Genomic DNA, 23,914 nt, shown 5'->3' on the forward strand with positions numbered 1-23,914 from the left:
AGAGAGAGAGAGAGAGAGATATTTTTTATTATTTTATTTTATTTTTTTTTATCTTTTTTTTTTTACCTGTCAGATTTGTCCTAGAAAAATAATTAAAATAATAATTAAAAAAAAAGGAAAAAAAAAAAAAAAAAAGGGGGCAGTGCGAGGGAGCCCGCGGCATCCCCGGCCCGGGGGAGCGCGGGTGCGGGGGAGGGCCCCCCCCCCCCCCGCCGCCCCCCGCCGCCCCCCGCAGCCTGCGGGCGCCCAGCGCGATGCGCCCCGGGCCCAGCTCTGCGGAATAGCGCGGCCGCCGCCGGCTCCCCGCGGGCTGGGGGCGGACGGACCCGACCGCTGGCAATTCCCTATTGATGTCCATGAATGCAAACACCATGATTTTCATGATCCTGGGCGCCTCTATCGTTATGGTAAGAGATTTTGCTTATTTCCATCCTCCACCCCCCCCCCCCACCTTCCCGCACCGTCCCTTCGCCTGTGCACCTCCGTGTGTGTGCGTGTGTGTGCATGTGCGTGTGCCCCATTAAGCACCGAAGATTATTTTCTTTCTGACTGCTTCAGTCTTTGGCAATCAAACTAGAGTCAATGTTTTATTCCATCATCCAGAGTTGACCAGATGCCTTGGTTATGGGCTCTTACAGGCAATAGCTTGCTTGATGGACATGAATGCGTTGTTGGACAGATTTCACAATTACATCTTACCGCATCTGAGAGGGGAAGACCGAGTTTGTCACTGCAACTGTGGGAGGTAAGTTTACCTGCGCAAGATCTCTCTCACCTGTCCCCCGTCCCCCCCCCCCCAGCCCCTTCCCACCTCATCTCATTGGCGAGGCACAGCCAGGTGGTGGCCGGCGGCAGGGTGCTGCTGGCTGGGCTACCATTTTTGCATTCTGGCTGTGTATCACCTTCCTCAGCAGCTCCTGCATCAACACAGGGTTGGTTTTTTTTTTTTTTTTCCCCATTTTTCCGGAAGAAGAGTTTTCTGTGGGCCTGGAAGTCCATTTTCCTTTGTGTGCATGCTTGGGTATATGCATCCGCGAGCCCCGGGAAAGTGAGTAACTTTGATTTGAACGCTTGTCATTTTGCCTTTGTCGTCGCTGGGCTGTGATGTTTCTCGGTGCGTTTGTGGTCCGGGTGTTGCGGTTGGTGGTTGTTTGGCTCAAACGGAAGGGGGTTTGGAGGACCGAGGGGATCCGTGGCCAGGAAGGAGCGTTGCTGTCTAGGACGGTGTCACTTTGAGGCTTTGTGATCTCTGATCAGCTTTTAATTCTCCGTGGCTTCTCTCCTGAGGTGGCGACGGTGCTGGGCAGAGTGTGCCGAGGGAGCCGCTCTCTGCTTTTGGGGAGGGTTTAGGAAGCTGAGAGCATCGGGGGGCGGGTGTTCTGTGCCAGCAGGAATGCCTTTGCTGCGTACAAGTTTATGACTGGACAAATACTCACCTCTCTCCATGGCTGTGTGGCAACGTTTAATTCTCCTAAACACAGCACTCCTTGTGCCGTGCGGAACCGCGGAGGCGCTCGGCTTGTCACGGCTTTGGCTGCTCGTGGTGTCAGAGCCTGGGGCTGAGTTTTTTTTTAGGGGGGGGGTGTGTGTGAAGCTCTCTTTCCTCTTCGGGACTGCTGTCGGTGATCCTTCTCCTGTGCTCCCGGAGGCCTCGTTCCCCTCCTGCGCCTGGTTCTCGCTGCCTGATGGAGAGTTTGTTGTCTGGGGCGGGGGAGTAAAGCAGCGTGAGGCTGTGCCAGGCAAAGGACGTGCTGGGGAGCCCTCCCCTGCCACCGCCAACATCTAGACTGAGCTTCACTCCTCTTTGAGCTGCCCCTGGGACCCGCTGCATCGCGTCTCCCAGGCGTCACATCCCTCTGGTGTCCCTGGTGTGGAAGCTGAGCTGAAACCGGGATGTGCGTAGCTTAATGAAGGGAACCAGCTTTGCCCTTCCACTGGGCTTCGTTCACCGAAGGTGATCGTTACCTTTCTCCCCACGGTTCCTCCTCAGGCTCCTGTGGCAGAACAGCGAATAAGCAGCACCTCTAGGGCCAAATGCGGCCAGGCCCTGGGTGACCTGGTAAGCACACCCGAAATACCCGGCTCCTTGGGCACCTCCGTGTTAAGGTCAATTGGGAAGACTGTGGACAAGAAATAGCCACAGGCTTTTTTTTTGGCAGGGACTGGCTTTTTCTTAGGTAATTTTTTTGGAGTCTTCTTCACTAGTTTCACTAGTTACCCTTCTTTCACTAGTTTAAGAGTTTTCCTCTGCCTCTTCAACCAATTTTTCTTTTTGCCTGTCACAGCTGTGTTCAGTGGTGGTGAAAACTGGCTGCTGGTGATAGACTTTAACATGGTCTGGAGCGACTGAGGAGCGCCGGGTCTCACTGGTGGCGTTGGCAAAGTGTCCCTTCTGCCCAGGGCTGGGAAGGTGGCAGGGGCATTCCTCCCTCCTCTACCTCTGTGCCTGCAGAGAAGCTGTTGAGGCAGATAAATTAGCCATGGCACTCTCCCCAGACGTAGTTAGGTCATTTCTTAGAAAGTGCACAAAACAGCTTCCAGACTGTCAGGCGTGGATCTGCGCGGAGGCGAAACGCGGGAGTTTACCAGTTGCCTTAGGTGTGTAGAAGCAACGGCTCTCGCCAACAGAAATAGCATCCCGGGCTCCGCTCCTGCGCATGGGCCCCTGTCGCGCGCGGGCATCGCTTTCACCCTGCTCACGCGCTGGTGCGGGAGACACTCGCACAAAGCATCCCTGTGCCGGGGGGCTTTGTGTGGCCTCCTGCTACGGTTTGGCCTGCGACCCTCACCTGCTCCCTCCGAGCTCTGACCTGCTGCCCGGATGCCGGGGGTCTGAGTCCTCTGATTCCGAAGGCAGACGACACTGGACGTGCCTTGTCCTTTTTGCCAGCTGTCCAGGTGCTCCGAGTGAGGCCTTCGGCGCTCATGGCATGAGCCGTAAGGCATCTGCCTTGCGCCGGGCAAGGGGGCGTCCCGGAGCATGTTGTGAACGGTGGTAACGGGGATCGATACAGGACGACTCCCGATTTGCCGATAACCAAAGGGAGTCCTTGGAGGAGGGAACTGGCTGCAGTTCGGTGTGTTGCGGGGAGGAATGGGGAACATGAGTAAATGTTGCGGAAAGGGAAGGGAAGGAGGAATTGGAATAAATGAAGAGTCGTGTGGTGCAATGGGCTGAGCTGCTGCGATTACTGTTCTTCCCTCCTGCCCTAGCCTACGTTGCGGCGTCAGTCACACCAGCAAAGTCATTCAGAGATGTTTTCCTCCCACTCTCCTGTCCCGGTTGTATCTTCCTCAGGGTATCGGAGTGGATCCCTTCTCCAGGAATGGTCTACCATGTCCAAGCACCCCAGGTCCTGGCCTTGGGCACCCCGTGTACAGCGGGATGGATGTCCTCGCTAGAAGGAATCAGAACCTGCACCGGGCCTGTGGCAGTGTGAGGGGCTGGCAGCTGTCACCTTGCTGGTGGTGGCAGTGGACAGCCAGGGCTGACTCCGTGTGTCCCAGGTACCAGCTGAGGCCAGGCGTGCCAGGGCATCTGGGGCTCCGTGCTCTGCCCTTCCCAGGCCTCTGTGTCCCACCTCATCCCTGCAAGGCGCCAGGGGAAAAGCCCAGGCGTCACCCCTTGGCTGTCCCTGTCCCTGTGTGATGCTGGAGTGCCCTTTCCAGCCGGGAGACTGGGAAGGCTGGAGGCAGCCCTGGGCGCTCGGCTCCTGGCTGGGTCCACAGCCGGTGGGGGACCAAAGGCAGACGTGTGCCGTTAGTGCGTCTGCACCCGGATCTCCGCTCCCTTGGCAGCGGGATGGGGCCTGGCCGTGTTTCCAGCTCCGTCTCCTCACTTGTTTCTGTCCACGCTTTCTGCCCCCGGGGAGGGGCGGCGGGGACCCGGCGAGTCCCCCTCTGGAGCCGGTCTCTGGTGGGAGGCTGGCAGGGAGCAGTGGGAGCCAAAGCCAGGGGTGCCCCAGGCTCTGCCCATCTTTTGGTGGCTCTGGGGTCACTGGAGCCCCGGGGTGCACGGCCAGCAGCGCAGACGGTCCTGCTGGCTCCCCAAAGGGCTCTTTGTGTTGCACGGAGGCTGTGCCTGGGGTCTCTCCCCATGGGCGGCGATGTATCTTTCCCTGGGCTCTCTGCCCGTTCCCCTCTCCACGGGGGACTGACCCTGGCAAGAAGGTCCCAGGACAAGCGAAAGGGAGGGCCAGCTTGTGGCACCCTGCCCGCTTCTTCCTGAAATGCCCTCTGCCAACCTTTGCCTCATTTCCCGCAGCTGGGGGCTGTACTTTGGGGTTTTTTCCCCCCCTCTTCCCAAGCGCCGGGTGCGTGAGCAGTGACTGGGGAGAGCCGCTGGGGTGAGGACACCTGGGGAGGAAAGCCAGCCCCGTCTTCAGTGCTGGATGCTGAGCTCTTGGTGCTGGTGGGGCTGATCTCCGCCCTCGCTCTGCACATCCCGGGGGGGGTCAGGGTCGCCGGGGCTGTTTGGGGCTGAACCTGCTGCTCGTCACCGTTTGCCAGAAGCAAGGTAGCAGTTTGCCGAGGCAAGAGTGACCTTGCTGCGCTGGGCCCTGGCGGGCGATTTTCGGGTCTGGGATGTCAGAAGGGAGTTGCGGCCTCTCGCCGCGCACGGGAGAACCGAAAAGGTGCTTGCGGAGGCCGCGCTTGTGCCAGGTTTTCAGGGATGAAGGGGCTGGCTGCGAGGTGCTGGGAGGCAACGCGGTCTGGAGCGGCGCAAAGATGCAGGTGGTGAAGGCGGGCGCCTATTTGCAGTCTGTGAAGTTGGCAACGTCCACCGAGCCGCCCTTCCCAGTTCGGGTGAGCCTGGGCTGGGCAGCGCCTTGGCCACCGGAGCGGTGCCGCTCTGGGAGCTGCGCCGGGTGGTCCTTTGGGCTGCGGGGGCGGGGGAGCAGACGTTCTCCTCCGCGCAGGTGGGCCGTCGCTCTTAGGCTGGGCTGGTGCTTTCCCACAGCTTTCCTACCGGCAGCGCTGGAGCCAGGCAGGGCGAAGCTGCCAGACCCCCTGTGACCGTTCGAGGTGCATCTTACAGCTGCGCAGTGGGAAAACGGTCCTGCCAGTTGCTGGGGAAGGGAAGCTGGTGTAGCGATGGTGCATGGAGGGAGGGCACCAGCAGAGAGACAGGGACGCTGGCAGCTGGTGCTGGTACTGAGCCTGCACAGAGACAGGGACACGTTCCTCTCTTAACATCTGCCTTCTCGCTGGAGGAAGAAGGGGTGACAGCCACATTTACACTCCTGCTGGCTCCTGTTGATGCCATGCAGGAATGTGCCTGCTGGAGCAGATCCCCGGGGGAGCCCGGCACTCTCTGTCCTCAGCATGTGGAGATATTCAGGCTGTCCAAACCACTGTGTTGGGGCCTGCTTGCGTGCAGGAGGTCCTGCCTCCTTGGGATGTAGCTATTCCCAGGAGAGAGCAGGGCTGTGGAGGACTGCAGACGTGTGGCACTGCCCCAGTCCCGCTGTCTCTGTCCCAGCCAGTAAAGGGTCCTCTCTGGAAGCAGGGAGCTGGCAGCAGATCAGGAGCTGGGTGATGTCATGCAAAGGAAAAACACCAAAGGGCGTCCGTCCGTGGAGGCAGGGTGAGTTGGAGAGAACAGATGACACCTGCATGGAGCAAAGACCCGTCAAAACAGCCTGGGGGGCTTGGAAGGTCCCTCTCTGGGGAAGGACAGGGACCTCAGGAGCTCTGGCACGTATTCTCCTTGCCACTGACCTTCTGAGTGACCTTGGGTGAGTCTGTCCCTCCCGGGCAAAGTCTCTCCCCGTGAGCGGGGTGAGAAAGGTCTGAGAGGGGAGTCAGCCTTACCTGGATGCCAAGACCCTGCAGCAGAGCTGGGGGCTTGGCCAACCCTCACGTCAGCTCTTCCCCTCTGAGGGATACTTCAGCCCTAGGCTGGGATCCAGGAGGGAGAGCCTCAGGGCAGGGCTATGCTGGACCTCTCCTGAGCCTCTGGTGTGTGGTGGAGACCCTGCAGGGCAATGGGCTTCCTCCCGGGCTGGGCACAGGGTGGAAATGTGTGAGGTGGCTGCTGGCGGGGGCTCTGCCCCGGTGCTGGGGTCACTGGCAGCACCGGTGACCGGGGAGGATGGTCGGTGGGGCTGGAGCAGCGTTGTCTCGTTGACAGCTTGGGTCTGAACAATGGTGCTCGCTGGGCTCTGCCCGTCAGGGGCCAAACGCTGCCCTCCACGCTCAGAGGAGGGACAGGCCAGTGCTTGTCCCGGGCTACTGCTGTCGGGGGATACACAGAAAGTACATTTTTGCTCTGTTTCCTCCTTTCCCAGCCACTCTGGAAAAGTCGTGAAACCTCTCCATGCCCAGATCCTCTGTGGGTGTGCTGGGAGGCTGGGAGTGCTCATCGCCTGCTGCTGGAGACCACCAAGCCTTTTCTGGGGCTTCTGGACGCTGTTAAGGGTGCGAAGGGTCCCGGGGAGATGTTTCCACCTGCCCAATGGTGCCATCCACGCGGGTCTGCAGGCCCCGAGAGGCGCGGGGCTGGTCGGCACCTTTGGGGAGCAGCTGCAAGGTCAGAGAGGGGTGTGGAACAGGGATGCTCTTTGCTTCCCTCCATCTCCGCTCGCAGCCCCTGGGCAGGGCAGGAGGAGCCACGTTCCCCCAAATCCTGCTGCAGCCGGAGGTGGGGAGTGGGTCAGTCCAGCCAGGTTGTGACAGCTGACGCGTGAGCCCAGGAGATGTGACATGTTGGTGACCGACTGAGAGTGACGCCTGCCCAGGGGGGAGCCAGGCCCAGCCGGAGCATCATGGTGCCGGCATCCCCAACGGAGGGAGGGGGGACGTGGGAAGCGGAGAGACAGAGGACGGGCTCTTTGCATTTAAAACAACGGATCGGTGGCGCTTTTTTAAAGGCTCCCGTGCTGTGCTTTGGCTGCAGCAGCCAGCACACGCGCAAGGTCACTGGAAGGGACAATAGCGCTTTGGGCAGCTCCGGAGGGAAACGTCCCAGCCGCGCTGGCCGAGGCTGTGCTCCAGCCCCGGCAGGGAGGGGAGGATGTCTTCCCCCTTTGCCACAGAGTCTGGGAAAGGGGGCAGGGACGCTACAGCTCAAGCGCACGGGCACAGACACAAGCGCTGGGCTTTGTCCAGCAGCTTCAGTTTCCCACCTGAGCCGGGTGCCGTCTTGCTGGGGACGGAGCGGCAAACTTGCCTCACTTGCCTCAGGAGAGCAGTCGTTGGCCATCACCAGACCCTCCTGCTTTTGAGGGTGTTCCTGGCCTGAAGGCCGGTTACAGTTCTGTGCCTACAATGGCATCTGCTTCCCGTGGAAGGTCCACCACATCAAGGGTGGGCATGGCTGAAGGGGAGGCGGCGGGCACGAAGGGAGGTGGCGCACGATTAACCTAGTAGGCACCATTTGTCCTGGATCTGTTGTGACAACTGGTCCCAGCTTGAACTGCCCGGGGACTGGCGCTCAGGTTATTTGGTACAGCTTTGTCTTGTAAAGGAAGGTGCTCAGGACATGGTTTTCCCTTTTGAGGACCACTTAGTGACAGCTCTCGCGCAGCTGAGGGTGCTGTGAACCCCTGAGTCCTCACACCCACGTCATTCCTCTGGCTGAGGTCACGCGAGGCCGGAGGAGATTTTCATCTCTTCTCCTTCTCAAAGCTCTTTGGTTGGTGAAACAGGCACCGTCTGGAGGGTTGTGTCAGCCCCTCGACGTCCACGTTTCCAAAACTGCCCTCCCAGAGCCTGGTCTCCAGCACCGCCTGCCCTCCCTGGAGGAGCACTGCCCTGGAGGTGGTGGTGACTTGCTGCACCCACATCATGCTCAGCTTAGAGGTGATCCATTCCCTCACTGGATCCAGCCCCCAGAGCCATCCAGGCCACGTTCCAGTTTCCAATTCCCTTGATATGCGGCGGGGACCCTGGACCTTTGCACACTATTAATAACGTGCTGTGCTGATGTGCCTGTGTCTGCGAATCACTCCTGTGACATCCCCGAGGGCTTGAGCTGCAACAGAAAACTTCTGAGGGTCTGTCCCTGTCCTGCTCCCCATCTCAGCGGCACCACTCAGTCCCGTTAAGCCAAAACGCAGCAGCCCAGATCTCCCAACTGTTGCACTAGCAGAGAAAATTCGTCTTCCCTGAGCCTTGCTAAACCCTTTCCAGAAAACTCTGCAGAGTGGAAACCTGGCACCGGCATGCCCACTGTGTAGCCCTGCGCCAGTAACTCAGGGTTCCCCAAAGCTGCCTGGAAGGTAGCGGCGCAGGCCCTCCAGTGCTTGCCTGGGGTGCTTTAGTGACAAAAGGGTTTTCTTTTAAGGATATTTGCACGTGGCGTCTAACATTGATTTCAGATGCTTGGAAAGTTAAGTTGCTGAATCCAGACACGTCAAAGTTTTTGCTCTTTGTTGAATTTTGCCTCCCATGAATCGCCTTTGGGCTTCTTGGTGGCTCAGCGTACACAAGACCGACTCCTTTCTCCCCCGGGCATGGCTGTCCCACAGCACTCCAGGCTGTCCAGGCAAAGGGCTGGCACAGGGGTACTGTCGGGACTGAATCCGCCCTTAGGGAATGCTGGAAGCCAGTGGTGACTTCGTGTGCCCAGCCCACACATGGACAGTGAGAAAGGGTCAACCAGCCATCCTTTCCTGGAGCTTCCTCCCTCCGTGGCCCGTGTGAGAAGCCCCTGGCGGCTCCTTGGGGATGCAGGGGCGTCGGTGCAGTCACATTAGAGAGCGTGTGTTGAAAACAGTTGTGGCCAATGCCAGTGGCAGCCCAGAGCTGGTTATGTCGTCTTCGTGTCCGCCTCGCTCCATCCGCAGCCTCTGGATCTAAATGACCTACAGACCCAGCGTCATCGTGCTGCGGAGCCTGGAGAAGAGAAGGCTCAGGGGGTTGTTATCAATGCACGTAAATACATAAGGGAGGGTGTGAAGAAAGCAGAGCCAGGTTCTTTGCAGCGGTGCCCGGTGACAGGCCCAGAGGCAATGGCACACACTGAAACACGGGAGGTTCTGCTTGAACATCAGGAAATGCTTTTTCACTGGGAGGGTGACTGAGCGCTGGGGCAGGTTGCTGGGAGAGGTTGTGGTCTCTGTCCTTGGCGACATCTAAATGCCGTCTGAACGTGGTCCTGGGCAACTGGCTCTGGGTGGCCCTGCTCGAGCAGGGGGGGACCAGGCGACCTCCAGAGGTCCCTTTCAACCTCCGCCATTCTGTGATTTTATGCAAGCTACAAGGCAGAAACAGGGACTTCACCTCTGAGCCTGGACTCTGAAGTCACTGGGCTTTGGGGACAGTCCCCTCCATATGGAAAGGGAGCTGCAAACACAAAAGGAGTGTCAGGCCCTTACTGCTGCCCCCAAGGTAAGACCAAAGGGAGTGGTGACCAAAGGAAGGTAGGAGAGCTGGAGGAGATCCCACTGCAGAGTGCAGAGTCAGCCTGCTCCGAGGAGAGGGACAAGGCAGGGAAGAGGTGACTGTGTCCCTTCCTCAGTGCCCTGCATGCAGAGAACCAGAGCTGTGACGACACCAGACAGCGTGGTAGGAAGAACCCTCATGTCAAAGCACGTGAGGAGAGTGCCGTGTCCCGTGTTACTGCGGTGCTGGCCGTGCTCCACGTGTGTGTGTGCACATACGTGATTCCTGCGGGCACATCCCTGCTCCTGAGCGCTGGGGGAGCGTGGCACCGGGAGGAGAGGACTCAGGACTCTCCTCTGGCACAGGGCTGAGACCCTCCGTGAAAGCCACCTCATGTGTGGCGAGAGGTCTGTGCTCCCGTCCCAGGAATGGGTCTGTCCTTGGTGTGTGTGGGAATTTCCGCTTCTCTCAACCCCAGAGATGGCTGCGTGTTAGCGATGCTCTGCATGGAGTGGCTTTAGGTAGCCCTGTGGGTCGTGACCCAGCGGTGCAGTGGAGATACATCCCAGCTCCTGCCGAGGGACTCAAGCGCTTGATCATTTCATGGAGTCTGGGTTTCTGGAGGCGTTTGTGGACGCAGCCCTTAGGCTGTTTCTGTACTGCAAGAAGCAAAAGGGAGTAAGTTAATGTGCTCCTGAAATTAACGGGAGCTCTCCCATTCATGAATAAGAGCTCCCTTTTTGGGAGCCTTCCCTCTCACACCCTCTTCCCCCTGGATTTTCCCTAGCCAAATGGAGGAAAATACCTCTGGGTACAAGCCAACCAGCACGAGGAGGCACGAGCAGGGCCTGCCCTTAGCTTCCGAGGCTGCTTTGAGCTGCCATCAGAGCTGGCCTGGATGCATCCCCTTTCTCCTGCTGCCCCAGTCTGGTCCCTGGTACTGGGTCCTTTGCTGGGTGCAGCTGGGGAGTGGAACCAGACAGCAGGAGCATGGCGAGATGGGCTTCCCATCCCCACAGCCTTTTCCACGCCCCCATGCCATGGCGCCAGGTTGTACACCAGCCCTACGTGCCTTGATGTGCCGGGAGCCGGTGCCTGTGGTGCAGGTGGCCTCCATTAAGTCATTGCTGAGATTAGGGCTGTTTTCAGTAGGTTCCTTTGAGTGGAGGTTTGTTTGTGTAAATATTTGGACGTTTCTCAGGCATGATTATTGAGCAACCTGCACCTCATGCATATTCAGAGGCCTCCAGCGATATCCTCCTCGGTATCCTCCTCCTCCTCCTCTCCGGCGTGTGGCGGCGGGGCTGGGCCCATGGATGCAGGAGGGGACGTGAGGGTAGGTGGTGCTGCTGGGGGTGGCGGTGGGCAATGCTGGGGGGAGCCCTGGCCTGGAGCTGGGAGCACCGGTGACATGTCTGCGCTGTGAACTGCTGTGGTGGCCTGATGCAAGGCACCTGGGGCGGCTCCGCACCCCTCGCCGCGGCTGGACGGCCGTTCCTGGGCTCCCTGGCAGCAGTGAGGGCAGTGCCTGCCTCTAAGTCAGGCCGCGTGGGGAGGCAGGATGGCTGAGCGCTGAGCCCGGGCAGCCTCATGGCTCCTGCCTGCTCTCAGGGAAGGTTAAGAGCCATTTAAAGCAGATGCAGAGGCTCCAGAGCCGCTTGCTTCCAGTTTTGCTTTGCATCCCGCATCCCCTGTCATCTGGGATCCTCCTTTCCCACACGCTCAGCTCGCCTGTCACAGCGGGTCCCCTCCCGTTCAGCCCCCACAGACCGGCCTTATTTTTTTCTGCTCTACAACTCCCTCGCTCCACCCCTGCCATTTCCCTGCTTTTCCCCAGTTAACCGGGGTCTTCCAAGCAGTCCGGCATCATCCCAAGCTTGGTCTCCATCATCTCATTGCACAAACGAACGCAGTCGCCGTTCAGACGTGAGGCGTGGGGCCAGCCTCTCCAGAACCCCCGAGAGAGACAGAAGTCTCTGAAAGCTCCAGGGTCCCTGCTGTCCCCCTAAGGACACCAGCAGCCTGTGGCACAGTGGCCCTCCCTGCCGGATGCCCGGGCAGGACATCTGCCGCGCTTCTGCGCTCTGCTCTCTGGGGACAGCACTGACCTGATGGCTTTTTTTTTTTGTTGGAGACCGGCCACAATGCAAGGCCCATGTCTCCAGCAAGTGATGAAGGATGGGATGGGATGGGACGGGACGGGACGGGACGGGATGGGATGGGATGGGATGGGATGGGATGGGAGGCAGGGTGCTGGCAGATCCTGCACCCAGCAGGGTCAGGCCAGGAGACCTTCCCAAGCCCCAGTGCTGCCAGAGCTCACGGTGATGTTCAGCTGCAGCGTCACCCCCGGCAGAACTCGGGGCACTACGGGGAGGTTTGCTGGCTGCTCCTGTGCCAGGAGAGAGTTCTTGCTCTCTGCCACAGGCAGTAATTGCTGCCTGTTCCTGGGGAGGGTGAGGGAGACCCCCCCATCCCAAAGCACCCCGCTCCCGCAGTAAGAGAACCTGAGACGGTCTTAGAGCTTGGGTGGCTTTTCCAGGAGCGATGCGCTGCAGGGTCTCTGCCATCTGCTGTCTGCGGATGAATTCAAGCACTTCCTCCATGGCTGTAAACTCGCTCTGCTCTGATACGTGGAAGGGACTACTCTCGCTTTGCTCTGAGAGATGGGACGCGGAGCAGCACAGCGCCATGGAGCTGCCAGGGCGGGCAGTGCTGCGTCGCAGAGGACTCCTCGGGCTCCTGTGAGGCAGACGGTTGCGACGGCGCTGGCAGGGCTGCACAGCTGCCCTCTCCCTGTGCGTACGCACGGGAGCAAAGTGTTATTGACCTCTGCCTGCGAACACGGACGCAGCAGCGCCCTTTACATCTCTGGGGGGTGACCACGCCGGCCTCACGCTGTCCTTAACGTTATCTTCCATTTACAGATGATGACCGTAGGCACAGAGAGCCGGTGTCAGGAATGCGACACGAATCCCAGGCATGGGTTCAGGTTTCTATGCTTCCCTGCCTCGCTCTCTGCCCATTCCTCTGCTGCCACGAGCGCAAAAAGCCAAGATGGCACTTCTGCTCCCAGGGATGTTGGTAGAAACTCAAAGGAATGGTGTCAAACCAGCCCCTAGCCACAAGAGCAGGCGCTGCATGGAAAAACCGTACTCTGCTCTGCTCCACTGATGCTTTTCCCTGTTTCTGTTCCCTGCAACAGGCATCATGTCCATTATGTCATTCCGTATGACGGGGATCAGTCAGTGGTGGACTCCTCGGAGAATTACTTTGTGACTGACAATGTAACCAAGCAAGAGATTGATCTGATGCTGGGACTTTTGCTGGGCTTTTGTATAAGCTGGTTTCTGGTGTGGATGGATGGGGTTCTCCACTATGCAGTGCGAGCCTGGAGAACCAGCCGACGGTATGGTAAGTGCAGCCTCGCGGGGTCCCTTCTCTTTCCTCCATCCCTTGCCCTGGGGGAGAGGAAGGAGGTCAGCACTCCCGCAGGGTTCGCTCCGTGCGGATTTGGCCTGGCCAGCCGTATCCCAGCCCTCTTTACGTCAGCAGGAAGGTTTAGGTGGAAAGAGGCAGCCGAGCGTCCCAGCCTCTGCTTCGGGAAGTGTTTAAGGCACGTGTTGGTGCAAAGGGGTGTTTGGTGGAAAGCAACGTGTTTACACGCAGGCAGGCTGGCCGATGGTGGCTGTATGTCTGCACACGCGGGCAGAATGTTTTTTTTTTTTCGGGCCAGACGAAACTTCCCTGAAATCCGGATTTTTCTGCGCGTGTGATTTGCAGCCAGGCCCGTGCTTACGGAGCGCAGCCTCTTGTTGCTTGTATAAACTTGCGACAACGTGATGGCGATGACAGACACGTCTGTGTGGTGTCAGGGACGCACCAGCTGAGGTTTCCCCATCCTCATTGTTCTTCCAGATGTGCCAATTTATTTTTTTTTTCAGTAGTGACATCACCCCCCTCCCCAGGGAAGAGCGTTACCCATACTAATTAGTCTTTGGATCTCAGCATCCTGGACTAACATCCTGAGAATGACCAACAGACTCCCCTTCAGAGGCCCTCTCTGCCCCCTTTGCTCTCTCAGCATGGACATCCCTGTCTTTAATTGTTGGAGGGGGAATAAAGACAGAAAAACTATTAAAATAGTGAATGACCTGAAATTCCATAACGGCGTCCCTACAAATCTCAGTCTCTGACTGTGACTGATGGTGTCTGTTAAATTACAACTCAGAGGAAAAGGCGAGCGAGCAAGAGGAAGATTTATCTGCAAACCTGTAAGAAATTCTAATTAGGGTAGTGGACTATCGCTTTCCAAAAACTCAGATCAAAACGATATTAATTTCTCATTAGTCTTCCCAAATCCCTAGCAGCCTGCTTGAACGGTTTCCGAATGAGGACTGTCTCGCGGCTGTGCTGCCGTCGTTTCCCAAGCAGAAGGCTGATTGTCAGAGTTCCCGGTGAGCTCTAAGGTACCGAGCCAATCTTGAGGCCATAACACCTGTTTTTGATCAGACCACCTGCGGCTGTGAGCTCACCAGTGCTCCTGGAGTCAGCAGGGCTGGCGAGGGCTCTCCCTGGGGGAGATGCCAGAGCCGGTACAGCAAGACTGGTCTTCAGAGCTGCTGCTTTTCGTTACGGGGCTGGAAGCTACAGATATGGTACCGCCATCTAACCTCCCTTCTGGTGAATGGATACTGCATGGAGTTTTATTTTTAGTAATAAAGGGCAATGCTAGTAATTAATTTAGTATTTAAGTCAAAAGAAGTTTTTTCTTTCTTTTTTTTTTTTTTTCTCCCTGTGTATACATATTCTAAGGCTTTAAGAAGGGGTTGGCCAATGGTGCAATATTACTGTGCAGATACATCTTCTCAGAAAATGAATCATAGAATCATAGAACGTGTTGGGTTGGAAGGGACCTCTAAAGGCCATCTTGTCCAACCCCCCTGCAGTCAGCAGGGACATCTGTAACTAGATCAGGTTGCTCAGAGCCTCCTCCAGCCTGGCCTTGAATGTCTCCAGGGATGGGGCCTCCCCCACCTCTCTGGGCAACCTGGGCCAGTGTCTCACCACCCTCAGTGTGAAGAACTTCTTCCTAATGTCTCGTCTAAACCTGCCCTGCTCTAGTTTAAACCATTGCCCCTCGTCCTGTCGCTACAGGATATGCAGGATTACTTTGCACCTATCTTCTTCTTCCCTTAGCAACCCCACCATCAGTGCCCCTGTCACGATGCAGAAGGCTGACACCCCCCTCCGGCCTGAGACATTGGCTCTTAGTGCCATTTTAGTGGTGTTGCACCCCCCACACGGGACCGGTCTGTTCTTAAACCAGGCTGGTTGCTCCCCAGATGCTTGCACTGTTCCCAGCTCCGTTAACAACCATCAAATGTACATCACGAATCAATGGAAGAAGAGACTCTGGAAGCCCTCCCCATCTAATCTGTAGGTGAGGTCTCCAGTGGATATATACCATGCAATGGGGCATGGTGGCTCTTTCCACTAAAGGTTTTTACATGTTCTGTCCCAGGAGAAACCAGTGCGCTATGCTGAGTACGTTTCACTAAAGACAGGCTGAAAAATCTGGAGCAAACTAGTGAACACTGAGCTTTTAGGTAGTTCCTCTTCATTCAAACCAACTGTGCAAATCTAGTCATTTTAAAGGCAATAAGCAGAAAGGATACCTGTTTCTTTGTTGTACAGGTACCTAAGCTAAAATTTCCTTCTAAGGAAGGAAATGGTGGCTGTGACGATGAGAGAGAGGGGCCGGGGTAATACAGAATCCTGAACCGCTACAGAATGTAGAGCCCTGTCTGAAACACACGAGTACCACTTAGCAATGACTCAATGTCACGTTGTGGCCTCATCAGCTTGAATTTTGGTCTATTAGAATAACCTATAGCTCCTTCCTGATGGAACAGACTTCTTAAAATAGAAAATATTCTATGGAAACTGAGGCATCAGGTTGCGCTTCCTGGCCGGGGCAGTCCCGTACCACCTCATGCCACTTGCAGTAGTTCAACTTTATAACACTCGGTTGTTCTCTGGGACTTTCAGATTCTCCTCTGCGGGGTTGGGTCATGTGTATTTTTGGGCGGAATGACCCAAAGCTCTCATGAAACTGAACGGCAGTGAAGGGAAGCCGCAAGGGTGGCCTTGCCGAGGCCATAACTGGTGCCTGGTTTCTGCGGGGCAGGCCAGGACCAGGGCCAGGCAAGGCAGGAGAACACGGGGCTCACCCTTCCTGTAATGTCTCATCTTCCTTCTCCTTTCTGCCTTCCAGACAACTCCTGGTCTTGGATTCCAAAATTTTGTAACTTAAAGGAGTTCAGAAAACGTCATCACAGGCAGTACGAGGAGGCGACTGGGAACATGGTGCACATCAAACAGAAGCTGTACCATAATGGGCACCCAAGCCCACGGCACCTCTGAGGAATGCCTTCCCCTCCAGAGACTGCAGTGAGGTTTTAAAAAAGGACTTTGCTCTTCTTCCAGGGGAACAGCTACCTGTTTGCTCCTCTACGGAAGCCAGCCGAGGACACAATTTTACTTATCCATCCCGTGTGTCCCTGTGGCACACCACGATGCACAACTAAGCCAGTCCTGGATGCTACGCAGCCAAGACATTGCACTGTGTTCCACATTTTATTGTCAGACTTGTGTATATATGTAAAAAGCAGACAAACGAAAAAGAGAAAAGAGATTTGCATTATACTTTCAGCCCCCTTTTCCTGGCATTTACGGCTGTCCTGCACATCCAGCTACCCTACGGGGAACGTTGGCCAAGGGTATGGAGGTGGGACAACATGAAGAAGATGTGGAGTTTCTCATCCAAGAGCTCAAGTCCCCCGTTTCTTTGGTCCTTTGGCTTGGTTTTGCTCTGCTCTGTTCTTTCCGTTGCCAAACCGGCTCGGCTGGTCACAGGTTTGGATGGGGACTGCTGCCAGCTGGTTGTGACGGCACAGTGTCCCTTTTGCATTGGTTCACGTTTTGGGGAGTTGCTGTGGGGGAAGGAAGGCCTGGGAATATATAACTGAGTTGCTGTTTGCGTTGCTATACACTGAAACCTGCCTTAAGCAACCCAAGAAATCTTAGTACCAGGGGAAGAGTACGATGAGGTGTCTCCATGTAACGGGGCTGGTGCTGCCTGGTTTACACCACTTTTATATTGGTGGTACCTTGCCGATGCCAGTGCTGCTGTTCTTCACTAATGCCAGAGAGGAGTTGCTCCTCATACGTGCGGGGAGAAGTGTATTGAGTTGAACGGTGTTAGATGTGATTTGCACCCTGATCCTACCCCTCTGCTGCATAACCACCACCCACCCCTTGCCGGGAGGAAAGGAGCTGCTCTCTCCTTCTTCTCAGAGGGTGAGCCCGAGGCTCTGGTTAATACCACCCCAGAAACACTGACAACGCAGCGAGAGGGTCCTGTTAACGGCCTCACTCTTCCTGCACATGACCAGCCACCTATCTTCTTGCGTTCCTGCTCCGAGCTGCAATAGCACGTGGGCAGCAGGCTGGGCTTGGCTTGAGGAACACAGAGAGACGTGGGCCTGAAGCCAAACTCACCTACAGAGTCAAATGTCCCAATAATGGGTTGGATCAAAGTACGAGGATGCTCTAGTGTGGTTTTGCCTTTGCTTCCCAGCCCTCGAAGTGTTCAAGGCCAGGTTGGATGGGGCTTTGAGCAACCTGGTCTGGTGGAAGGTGTCCCTGCCAAGACCTAGATGGCCTTTAAGGTCCCTTCCAACACTAACCATTCTATGATTCCCCTGGTCGCAGCTTAGGTGTGGGTTTCAAGGTAGCTATTGAGTGTCTGAAAGCAACCTCCACATCCAGAGACCTCCTCCACTCCAGAGTTGTCTGTGTGCACCTAGACAGCGCAGGGGTACCTGGTTCCTGTAGCAGTCGTGTTCTGCTGGGGGAGAGAAGCAAATCCGTCCGGACCGCGTTCCTTTTGCACATGCCGGGCAGCAGTCAGCAGTGCCTGCAGAGGGAAGAGAGAGGTTTTTATTGAGAGGAATAGGGGAGGGAGACGCTAGCCCCAAGGATTTAAGACGGTAGCCCTGAATCCCAATCATTTCTCCTTCATACATCATTTTGTATTGAGTGGGCTTGTGCTTAAATGGGGAAAAAATCCAGAACAAAAGGATGATGAACATCATGAGAAACTGCTGTTGACTGTCAATGGCCTCCTATTGTTTGATTGCAATGTGTGTGAAGGAAAAAGGACACCGTGGCTCCCCGCTCATTTCCTCCCCGCTTCAGCTTCTGTGTCTCGGGTTGTTTTTTTATTGTTTCCTATGCCCAGGATCAATTCAGTTATTTACAAGCCCCAAAGCTGGCCAAGAGCCAACCGTACCCGTTTCTCTGCCATTCCTACCTTCGCTGTTCCCTCCTGCCTCTTGTCTTGGAGCCCCAGTTTCTGTCTGGGCCTAAAGAATTGCCCGGTCTATACGTATGTCTGTCTGCTTGACTGTCTGTCATTCAGGACTTGCTGTGGTTGTCATGTCTGCAGCCACACGTTAGTATCTCCAGAACGACTTTTCCTTAAGCAGCTCCTTGCCAAGACACGCGGCTTTCCAACCTCCCTCACCCTCTGAGCTTTGTGCGTTTGACCGTGTGGGCTCCTCCTCAAGTGGCATAAGATGCTCCTTCCAACGGAGCGTTACTCGTAGAGCGCCAGGGGAGAGCTGGCCAAACAGCTCTTCTGGTTGCCTTTGTGTCGTGGCACATGCCTAACCGACAGCGAAGAATAGGGTCTGTATCATAAAACAGGTTTCATGTCATGGACGTGTCTCCAGGTGGGACAACATTTTGCAGGGGAGAAAATTCCGTCATGATAAGGACAAATACCGAGGCTCTGGAACTAGTTATGGGGAAAAAAGCACTTTAAATAATAATCTTTCCACTTGAAGCCTCTCCCAAGAGAGGCTTAAGGCAGTGACCTAAACTCGGGCTGAATTGGAGGTCGGGGTCTGCTCTGCGCTAGCAACAGACCTTAGCTGAATATCATGAAATACGAAACCTACAACTGGAAAGAGTGACGTGAGGGCTCACGCTGATTACGTCTGATCCACACCAGAATTTCAGAAGAATATGAGGCTCTGGAAGAGGGGGGAAAAAAAAATCCTACATGGTACATATTCCCATTGCTTAAGAACAGACTTTTTTTTAAAATCTGCTGTGTCTGCAGCTGTTACCTTGTGAGCCTCTCTCTTGTTTACACTCAGTCAAAAAATAAAACAAAAAATACTCTCAGTGCAATTAAATTCACCGGGAGCAATTCACTGGTCTTAAATCCAAGGAAACCAGAAGTACCCTCATAGAGCAAGGTTTGTCCCAGCACACGCTAAACCTTTGGGATTAGTCCTGGGGAACGGAGCAGGCCTTTGATTCCCATCCTTAATAAAGAAGGGGCGCAGTTCCTTCCCGCGCAGTAAGGCCGGGTCCTACTCCTGACCCAAGAGATCTGGTGCATCTCCTGTGCAGGGGTTGATTTCCAACAGCCAGCTTAACGGAGACACAAGGTCTGGCGTGAGGTGCCTTTTTCTAGGAAGCTGCTGTAGATGCGACCCTGCGTCCCGGGGCCGAGAAGGTGCCCGTTGCTGGCGCTGCCTGACCTCCCGCACCAAGCGGTGGGAGCTCCCTGCGGAGGAGCAGCCCAGGTCCCCTCTGCCGTTGAACCTGAGGTGGGGTGCAAAAGATGAGTGGTCTTCCCAACAGCCAAGTGTCTGCCATGCCTCCTCTTTGGGGAACGAGATGACAAACCCCCCCCAACCCCCCCAAGAGAAGCAGAAGGTGAAAGAGGCAGCCGTGGTCCGAGCATCGCAGCACTGCATTGCCCCAAGCAGCACCCGCTCGCTCTGCTTGACATCTAGTCCCTGTCCCCACCCCGTCCCCTCGGCTGATCCTGCTCGGGGTGTGAGCCTTCCCGACAACGCCTGACGTCGTGGTCTCTTGTTCCTCTGTCCCAGTGAGGTTGCTACTCTCGCTCGCAGCTCCGTCGTCTGTAACGTCTGCCGTTGCACTGTCTTCTTCTCCTGTGCATGTGCTCGTTTTGCTTTTGTGTGGTTTTGGGGGTGTTCTCTCCTTGTTTAATTGTCTGAGATGTACTAGTGTTGACTTGTTTGTTGTTCTCTTGCCTCTGATCCAGTCTTCACACAAAAAAAAACCACCAAAAAACCCCAACAACAACCCCACAGACCAAAACAACAAAACCCAGCAACAACCCCAAACGAAAAGGGGTTCCGTTGGGAGAAGGTGACTTTTGGCATCAGGGAGTTGACACAACAAAGTCAGGGCTGGGCAAGACATGGGTCAGGGCCTGGGGAAGAGAACAGAGGTCCCAGCTGGCAGCTGTGTCTGTAGGGAGCAGGGATGGGGACCAGGCACCATCTCAGCACTCAGCCGCCAGATGCTCCGAGGGAGGTTTCTGCAGAATTTGAGAGTTTGTGTGTGTGTGTGTGTGTGTGTGGTGGGAATTTTGTGCCTCCTCAGGAGGGGCTATTTTTAGAGCAGAGACAGAGCTGAAAACCGTACGTGCCAATTCTCCAGAGCTGGGACGGGCAAGGGAAACATTCACCCGCGGGTTTTTTTTTTTGGTGCGAGGAGCCCAGGTTTGGCCGCGTGCTGGTGGCTGGGAGCTGCGGCAAAGGAGGGGTGTGGAAGGACAGGGGGAGACAAGCAGAGGCTGGTGACACCCGTTGGATCAACCAGTAGCTCCTTTTTAAATTCAAGCAGCTACTTGCCATCACTGCTGCATAAACCCCTTGGCCCTCAGTGAAGGGTGGAGTAAAGCTAAACCCCCCCATGCCCACCTTCTGTCCATTCTTACCACCTTCGTTCTTCTCGGGAGATCCACGCGTTCAAAAGCAGGCTGGTCAGGCTGGTTGTCTCCTCCACTGTGCTTCCCGTCTAGCAGCTGTCGTTCCACCCCGTTTGGTGGCTCACAAGAGGAAGGGCCCGAGGAAGGAAGAAGTGCCAGGAGGCCAAATTCACCGCAGGGGTAGGAAGTGCTGTGCCAGGGAGGGGCCACCAGAGCTTCATACGCTTCAGGAACGAGAGGAAAGAGCCCAAAGCCACCACTCGTGGGATTTCAGGTGCAGCCCAGAATAGACCCAGGTACTATGCATGCCTTCCTTGGCCTGAGGCTCTGACACGCTGAGAAGGACCCTTCCCCTTTGAGCAACAGTTTGAGAAGGTGTCTCCTGTGATAGCAGCCATCCATCCAGCGTGCCCTCTTACGGCTCAGCTAGCCCGTCAGCCAGCCAGGGACACGTCAGCTGGCCCATCCTGGCTGAAGTAGCTGAAAGCACCTACCGATAAACAGTAAAAGACCAGAAGCGAGCCCAGAATGCACGTCCCAGGCATTCACAGCATGGCGGGGTGGTTTTAGTTACTCCCACTGCTACTCTCTACCTCATTTTCCAGTTGCACTCAGCTGGGAGAAGAGAATCCCTGATAAAAAGGGATACTACAAAGAGCCACTAAGATGATGAAGGGACTGGAGCACCTCTCCTGTGAGGAAAGGCTGAGAGAGCTGGGACTGTTCAGCCTAGAGAAGAGAAAGCTCAGGGGGATCGATATACCCAAAGGAAGGGTGCAAAGAAGATGGAGCCAGGCTCTTTGCAGCGGTGCCCGGTGACAGGCCCAGAGGCAATGGCACAAACTGAAACACGGGAGGTTCTGCTTGAACATCAGGAAACGCTTTTTTGCTGTGAGGGTGACTGAGCGCCGGGACAGGTTGCCAGAGAAGTTGTGGAGTCTCCATCCTTGGAGACAGTCAAAAGCCACCTGGACACGGTCTTGGGCAGCCTGCTCTAGGTGGCCACGCTTGAGCAAGGGGGTGGGACCAGATGAACTCCAGAGGTCCCTTCCAACCCCCACCATTCTGTGAAAACAAAAACGCCATGCAAGTGGTGCCAGGTGCGCTGAAGCCCAGGCTTTGCAAGACACTGAGAGCTGATGCTTCAAGATGGCAGCAGGCGGGGCCAACGCGAACATCAGTAGCCTTTGCTTACCTTGGAGAAGGTCTAGGTGAGCCCAGGCAGGAGAAAGCCCCGGGGGCACCAGCGAGGGAAATCCTGATCCAAGGTCATTCCCCAGCTCGGGAGAAGGCACGTTGTGAAGGGAACGCTTCACATGTACCGGCTCCCCTGGGAAAGGGAGGGCGACGGTCACCCTTCACCTTCTCTTGTGTGAAGGCTGGAGGCTTGCAGGTGAGAAATGACACAGGGACCCTCAGGCTCATTTCTAATTTCACTCCGAGACAGCTTCACAGCAGTTTAATGTTCAGTGTGGCGCTGAGGAAGAGCGTGTGTGTGGTGAACACGGAGGCAATGAAGGCCCCTTCTGCATTCAGGAGGCTTCGAAGGTAGAAGTAGCCAAGAGAAGGTCCCAGGGCACCTCTGGATGGAAAAGAAAAGAAGTACTTCCATTACTAGAGCAGCCAGTACAAGCAGAAAGACATTCGGATCAAATGCTTTGCAACCTGGATGCGCCGGTGAAACAGCTGAATGTTTCAGTGACAGGAACGGGACGCAGAGCAGGGGACGGCCCGTTATCGGTTAGGCTGGGACGCGGGACTGCTGGTTCTACCTTAGGATGGCCTGGAGATGGGATGCCCTCTTAGGCCAGCCCCGCTCACGGTGTTGCCCAGGGGAGCACAAAGCAGCGAGTGAACTTACAGAGGAAAAAAAATACACATATAAAAAAAAAAAAGCCAGGCCTGCAACCTCCCTGCACGTGGGCTGTCGGGGCAAAAGAGGGGGGGCAGAGGAGAAGGATCGCGTGGGCAGGGGTGAGGAGCAGCTCTGCAGTGAGCCTGGGCTGCCGTTTGCTGCATCCCGGCTGGGCTCTCGGGATGCTGTCCCAGATCCGTGTGTGTCAGCGCGCGTCTGCGTGTTTCTATCCGCGTGTGCCATCACCTGTTCACTGCATGAAGGCTGTTCCTCTCCTCTAGCGCCTCCCCTTCATCCGCGCTCCTTTCTTTCCCGGTGGGGGTGGTAGTTTTAGTCCCCTCTTCAAGCTGAGCCCCGGGATTCCCGCGGAGGGGCGACGCGGGGGGTGCTCAGCCCTGCGCCGTGCGGAGCATCCTCAGCTCGCACTGACGAAGGCAGTGGAAACCCTCGCAGGACAGAGCACACGCAGTACAGGAGGAATTTTTTTTTTCCAATAGTGCTCTACAGTGAGAACACAAGAACAAAACCTGGAGTGCTGTTTTCCCTGATTGTTAATCCGTCTTTTATTTTTATTTTTTTTTTTCCTGCACTCAAACCAATTTTGCATGCCGCAGGCAGGAAGAGGTACAACGCGTGTTGATACTAACAGAGAGAGAGCGAGATTAGACTCTGCTCCGAGTCTAATCATAGAATAATCTCTACTGTGGTTGAAAAGCAATAAATGGCTAATTTTTTGTTATTAAGTACACTTGCACAGGCAAACGTCACCTACGGCTTGCGTTCTGCGGCGGCCGAGGTGAGGACGCGGTGCTGAGGCCAAGGGGAGCAGCTGATGGCCGCAGGGAGCTCGGGGACGGGGGAGGCAATAGAAAAAAGCACACTGTGATTTTATTTGGGTCAACGAGTGAAGTGTATTTCAGCCATTCCTTCCCTTTCAATAATATGTTTGTATAATAGATAACCAAGTTCAGCTCCTGGAACTAAGCCCCGTCCTTTGCTGTTTGTCAGTAAAATAGTTTTTTGCATGTTTTGCATCTGAGTGTTTTTTTTTCCAACCCTTTGAAGCGAGTGACACTCCGGGGTGGGGGGGTGAGAGGCTGGAGGCTCCGCGGGGGCAGGTCACCGACCGGCAGGTCACCAGCGCGACAAACACGGTTTGTTTGTCGCCACCGGGCACAGACGCGGCTCGGACGGTGGGGGGAATCACGCTGCGCCCGGCCCCCATGCGTGAGGAAGCGCCGCGCCATTGCCCCCGGGTTACGCGACATCGCGGGAACGCCGTCCCAGATTTTACCCTGCTTGCCTCCCACTCACTGGGAACACGGGGAAGGCTCTAAGGTCCAAAACTGATTTAAAAGGAGGAGACAAATATTTTACTGTTAAAAGCAAATTCTGTGTGGAAGCTGCCTCCAGAGAGGAGCCCATTGCCTGGGAGGGCAAGGGAGAAAGGCAGGGTGCGGGAGACCTCGGCTTTGGCACGGACAAGGAGAGATGTGCACGTTTCAGTACCCACATCTGCCGCCACAAACCAGCCCTTTAACAGTCTCCATTCTGCTTTTCTCTCCTGGAACAGGACCACGCGCACACACACACACACAAACACAGCAAGTCTGACACCGAGTGGGACTTCAGCCCTTCTGCGCAAAGACGCTGATGCACGAGTTGTTCTACGCGTCTGGGCACGTCTGAGGCTTTGGTGGAGACACTGTGTGAAAGCAGAGCAGCAATAAAATAAAAAAAAACAAAACCCAACCCAACACCCAAGCAAAGAAACCCCCACAACAAGAATAAACCCCACAGCGGCCGGAGAGAGAGGGAAGAAAACCCACCCAGGCAGCACGGCAGGGAGCTGCTGCCAGGGACCTGAGCCATAGTTGCAGGCACTGGCGTCTCGAATTGTGTCTGGGGGC

At 55.9% G+C, this 23,914-nt stretch overlaps 1 protein-coding gene across 1 annotated transcript; it reads left to right on the forward strand.

The window, feature by feature from the left end:
* The first annotated feature begins 223 nt into the window (after positions 1-223).
* TMEM240 (transmembrane protein 240) lies at positions 224-23,914 on the forward strand. Its single transcript, XM_063353771.1, has 4 exons — positions 224-407; positions 639-745; positions 12,533-12,741; positions 15,605-23,914. Exons 1-4 carry the CDS (start codon positions 351-353, stop codon positions 15,751-15,753), a joined length of 522 nt encoding a protein of 173 aa, XP_063209841.1. The 5' UTR covers positions 224-350; the 3' UTR covers positions 15,754-23,914.

The sequence above is a fragment of the Chroicocephalus ridibundus genome, chromosome 16 (assembly GCF_963924245.1).
Source record: "Chroicocephalus ridibundus chromosome 16, bChrRid1.1, whole genome shotgun sequence".
Classification (NCBI taxonomy): Eukaryota; Metazoa; Chordata; class Aves; order Charadriiformes; family Laridae; genus Chroicocephalus; species Chroicocephalus ridibundus.